The sequence below is a fragment of the Neopsephotus bourkii genome, unplaced genomic scaffold, assembly GCF_033783945.1.
Source record: "Neopsephotus bourkii isolate Nb327-2 ecotype Australia unplaced genomic scaffold, CSIRO-AGI_Nbou_v1 NB_1508, whole genome shotgun sequence".
Classification (NCBI taxonomy): domain Eukaryota; kingdom Metazoa; phylum Chordata; class Aves; order Psittaciformes; family Psittacidae; genus Neopsephotus; species Neopsephotus bourkii.
The window spans coordinates 4,556,188-4,561,416 of NW_026901984.1; the positions used below are offsets into that span (position 1 = coordinate 4,556,188).

The window sequence follows — 5,229 nt, forward strand, 5'->3', positions numbered from 1 at the left end:
ATCCCTGCTCTCTTTTCAAGAAATACCTTACACTAATCCATATGGATTTTTTAATTTTTTTTTAAATGGCAAAATCCTATTATCAGAAAAGGACTGGAAGGCACCTCAAGAAGTCATCTTATTTCTCCCTTTGCTTTAAGGCAGCATTAACTGTATCAATGTCTTACCAATGTTGTGCTGGAAACCCAACAAGAAAACTATACCACTGCTTTGCTAGCCTTACACCCAGATTGTTTTTTAACACCTAACCCAATTTCTCTTTCATAGCGTCACTTGGCATTATGGATACCTAGCTTCAGCTGGGTAACTGAGGACAGACAGCTCTCCAGGTATGTAAACTATGGCATAAACAACTTGGAACATACCTAAAGCCCCATGCAGGTCTTTAATGGACTAAGTAGATCTGCTGTAGGATACTTGCACACAGAGCTATTTCAGAGCTCCTGCCTAACCCCACTAAGTTTAGCAATTAAAAGAAAGTTAATTAAGAGAAATTATTATTTAATAAATTAATTTTCTGGTGCCAAAAACATTAAGTTACATCTGGAAGGACAAATATAAGCACAAACAGTCCAAGTTTCACAAATTCCCAAGATTAGAAGAGGTGCTCTTGCTTCCACCATAGAACTACTCTTCTGCACACACACTACACCTCTGGGCAGTGAGCCCAACATGCTGGTTTATATTTGGGAATATTTCAGGCATGAACAATTACAGATTTCACAAATGAGGTCACAGCTGATCAGGAATGTTTCAGGTGACAATCACTGATGCCCAAAATCTTTTACTTCAGGTACTAAAACAGAAGTCTCCCCACAAAACCAGAATACCAGGTTGACATTATCTTCAGATATACAGTCTTTTAACAGCCAGGTTTTGGTACAAATTTCACTCTGTCACTGTCAGGGAGGAATAAGCTGTTTTTCACAGGCTTCACTTCATTCTCCAAAGAGTAACGTACAACAGAAAAATGTCAGAATTTAGAGTTTTGCTTTTTTTTTAATTCAACAACCTGCTTACAGAAAAATGAATAGAATCAAGCAAAAGTCTACATTAAATACTATACAAAATATTAACATTGTTGAGGAACTAGGGCCCGAATAAGCTCACTCTCTACATTCTCAGCCATCTGAACTGCAGCTTATAGAACAAAACAATAATATCTGAAGGGTTTCTTAGCTGCAATTCATTGCGACACACAGGAGAACCCCAGCCTTTGAGAGGCTCCTGCTCAGCAGAATTTGCTAAGATGAAAGCAGTCAACTGTACTGAAATAAAAACCAAAGCAGTTTACAAATAAAGAACAGTCAAATATAGTAAATACACTTTTCTTTTAAACAGCTGAAGCCACAGTGCTCAAGGACACTTTCAGAGGACAAACCCCAGATTTTCTGCTCTGGAAATGTACTTTGCAGGAAGTGCTACAAAGTAATGCCCTGTAGGCAATGACATCTCCAGAAACTTTCAGGAAAGGACAGATTACCACAAAAAGTTTCAATGGCAATCTTTGAGTAAAGGTCTTCAGAAAGATCCAGTAGCTTCAGAACAGAGCCATCAGCAATCACTGAGCTCCTTCACAGTCCATCGCTGCCATTTTTAGTACAGTTGTTACAACAGCTCAGATTTTCCCTCTCTCCAATATAAAGTGGTGTCAGTTTATGGAATTGACAATTTTAGAGCTATCAAAGGCCATCTTAAGGAGGAGGATCTTCTCCTCGAATAGCTTTGTACTTTGCCATGTCTTCCGGGAACACCTTTGTTAGTTCTTGAATTAGCAGACTTTTAAATTTCTGGAAAGAAAAGGCAGAACATATACACCACCTGCATAATATATTTACATTTTCTCAAGCAATGTTCTCTAATTAATGGAAGTGTTTGTATACAACAATACATTTCAATGACCTAAGAGAATGGTACCCCCCCAAAAAATACCTCAAAAACCACACACAGAAATACAGATAGTTATGTTTATAAAATTTACAGAAAATGCTCAGATGAAATCTACTAAGAAAGCACCAGGCAAATTAAAATGCTTTCAGTTTCCCTTAAATTAACTAGTATTTTCGCCTAAGAAATACAAAATAGTTAAACCTCTCTGATAAATTCTGATGCGTCAACATCTGCCTGATCTTGTTAAGCAAAGCTGATAAAGGACATCCCCTTGATCTGACATGGAATCCCATCCACCTCCGGAACTCGCACCTGGCTTAGAAATACGTAATTCTTCCTACAGCTTTTACAAGCACAAAGCATATCAAGTATCTGCATTCTGCAGCACCACTTTTAAGTTCAGGTAATGCATGTTTTGAAACACAAACAGCCCTTTCTCAAGTCTCACTAAACTTCCTTTTCTGAATGTGTATTTCAGGAGTAAGTCCAGCACTTAATCAGTGCAGCAGAATGCCTGGATTCATACTAGGTGAAAGTACAGGTTCAGAAAACTCTAAACACTTTCATGCATTTTAAATAATTCTATAAAGATTAACTCATGATTATGTAGTACATTTAACATCTTAATACTCTTAATATCCATTCAAGACTGGAAAAATACCCCTTCTGTTTTGCTTATTGATAAATTCACACACACCACAGTTAGAAATCTACAACTGTGAGAGGTACTTTCTAGCGTTCAATATGAAAAACAAATGCCCTGTAATGCTACGTGCAACTTTAACCAAAGTAAAATCATAGTGACATCTGCATCGCCAGATGTGGGATGAGTTATACCGTTTCTTTTAGAACAGGCAACATTAGCATCAATTAAGGTAGAGGGATTCAGAGCAATTCCTAATACAAATCAACTAATAAGGGAGTTCAATAATTGCACAAGTGAAAACCCACAACGTACCTACAGGAAGGTTAAAAACTTATCAAATACATTATTACATTACTACTTTCATTACTTCTGGTTTACCTTCATCGTGTCAATTTTTCCTTTTACTTGCTCATTTTTAGCCAAAGCTCGCTCCAGACACTCTTTAGTGTAAAGCTGAGGATTGCGGCCTTGATCTATGTATCTGAAAATAGAAAAGAAAGATACTACCTACATAATTATTCACCTTGTTGTCTGTTGCTACTACTATCCGAGATGCTCATTTTAAAAAATGCATTTCAACTCAGCCATTTTCAAAAGACAGTTCAAGCAGGGCACACCTCAATCGGCAGACACAGAAGTGTATTTTTGCTTTGCAATGTATGTGCCTGAGAAAGGGAAATTCCATCACTGAGTAAAGAACACTCTTGGTTTTATAGATAGAGTGAAAGCCTAACTGAAGTCCTGTATTGCCAGCAACACACTAGAACATAGCAAACCAGAATCATCTGGACTTATACAAAACACTAGTAAATTAACTTGTCAGCTCTACTGTAAAAGCTCTCTTGTAGAGCTCTTGTGCTATATTCATAATTTTATTTTTAAATTCTTGCCAGCAAGAATTGCCACTACTGAAACAAAGCATCTAAGTACTGGCCTAATGTACTTCCACCTGCAACTTTAAATCCTGATTTGACCCTAGTGTAAAAGCACGTTTCCAAAATCAAAGCTTATCTACCAAACCACTAGGCTCAGCAAAATCTGTATTAACATCTATATATCTAAATTCAGCATAAATAAAAAAATAATAATTAAAAAAAAAAAACACAAAAAGCCAAACAACCCAAAACCAGACCAAAAAAAAAAAAAATAAAAAGAGATCTGAAAGCAGGCATATAATTAATCACTTCTCTTATTCTCCCGCCTTCTCACAGACTGAAGGTACTTCTTACCTTCTTCTGCCTGCTCATGTTCTTATGAGGCATTTGGAAAAGGGGAGTTTAAGAAACAAGCAGTCCTCAGTGAAAATACAGAATCATAGACTGGTTTGGATTGGAAGAAACGTTAGAGACCATCTCATTCCAATCCCCTCTGCCATGGGCAAGGACAACTCCCACTGGACCAGCCTGCTCAAAGCCCCAGCCAACCTGGCCTTGAACACTGACAGGGATGGGGCTGCCACAACTTCTCTGGGCACCCTGTTTCTGTGCCTCACCACCCTCAGCAGCAAAGGCACGCTATTTCATACCACCCAAGTACAGCACCTTTCCTTCTAGGCAGAACGTTACGTACTCAAACACTTCCAGGGGCACACTAATATCGTGCAGCTGCTGCCGGCACTTGTCGATATCCTGCAAGCCCGTCACCATGAAATTCCTGTAAGAAGAAAACGGGTTGTTCTCAGCCAAGAAGGGGCGGTACTGCGCTAACCCTAACCCCGGCTGCGAGGGAAACCCCGGCGAGCGCCCCTGCCCCTCCGCCTGCGTTAGGGTGACAGATCCCGCCGGCAGCGGCCTCCGGTACCCCGAGGCTGCCGGCTGAGGGGCAGCGAGGCCCAGCGGCCTGGCTGTGTAACGCAGGAGGAGAAGGAGGTGCGCCGGATGCCTCACAGTTTCTGGTTGAGCCCAGCCTGGCTGCTGGGCTGGAAGTCGCTGACGATGATGCCGAGCTGCCGGATGTTCTCCACAAACTTCTCTAGGTGCTCCTCCAGCGAGTCAAACTTCTCCGCCATCGCCATGACTGCCGGCACGCCCCCACCACTTCCGGCCGCTCACGCAGGCGCGGAAGGAGGGAGGCTGCATTGGTCACGCCCCTTCCACGCCCCAGGAGTCAGGCCACGCCCCCGCCACGCCCCCGCCACGCCCCCGGTCCTGCTCCCTCGGCCGCGTAAATGCAGTTTGTCGCTTCCCATGGCTTATGTTAAATTACGCGTCTGGCTCCACGGAAGGATGTTCTGTCCACCAGCAAGTGGATAATGAATTCGACACAAAGTATATGACCTATAAATCCTCTTTGCACGAGTCGTATTTGCTTCGGTCATCCCGGATTTATTAAATATGTGATCACAAGTAATGAGAAATGCTTCTTACCTTGGAGCTAATCGATACAAAACTATAATCAGCATCTTTTCTAAAAGCCAGGTAGTTGGAGTTTGACAACATGGATCATTCAGTAGCTCTCAGAACTGCTTTACTTTCTTCTGTTATCATATAACATCCTTTGGAACTTTCCGGTAGATCCCAGTGGAGCAGGAAGCACACAGTGTGATTGATAAGATCTTTGAATAAATTGCCAGCACCCCTTTTGGAATGGTAATATTTGAAATCTCAGTACTAATTGATACAGACATGGCCTGCTGTGTCTAGATCCTGATGTGCAGAGACAGGACTTCTTAAAGACAAGTCTTTCTTGCCAGC

General features: G+C 41.3%; 1 protein-coding gene across 1 annotated transcript; it reads right to left on the reverse strand.

Annotated features, from left to right (window-relative positions):
• Positions 1-980: 980 nt before the first annotated feature.
• MED10 (mediator complex subunit 10) lies at positions 981-4,603 on the reverse strand. Its single transcript, XM_061369652.1, has 4 exons — positions 4,423-4,603; positions 4,106-4,189; positions 2,915-3,017; positions 981-1,790 (listed from the first exon to the last, which is right to left on the reverse strand). Exons 1-4 carry the CDS (start codon positions 4,548-4,550, stop codon positions 1,695-1,697), a joined length of 411 nt encoding a protein of 136 aa, XP_061225636.1. The 5' UTR covers positions 4,551-4,603; the 3' UTR covers positions 981-1,694.
• Positions 4,604-5,229: the final 626 nt, after the last annotated feature.

Bases quoted from the DNA above. Each gene is read 5' to 3' on its own strand.
- MED10 (XM_061369652.1), bottom strand. From the start codon at position 4,550: ATGGCGATGGCGGAGAAGTTTGACTCGCTGGAGGAGCACCTAGAGAAG. The intron at 4,190-4,422 runs GTGAGGCATCCG...TTCTTCTTACAG, and splicing joins GCTGGGCTCAACCAGAAACT to GAATTTCATGGTGACGGGCT. The intron at 3,018-4,105 runs GTACGTAACGTT...TTCTATTTTCAG, and splicing joins GTGCCCCTGGAAGTGTTTGA to ATACATAGATCAAGGCCGCA.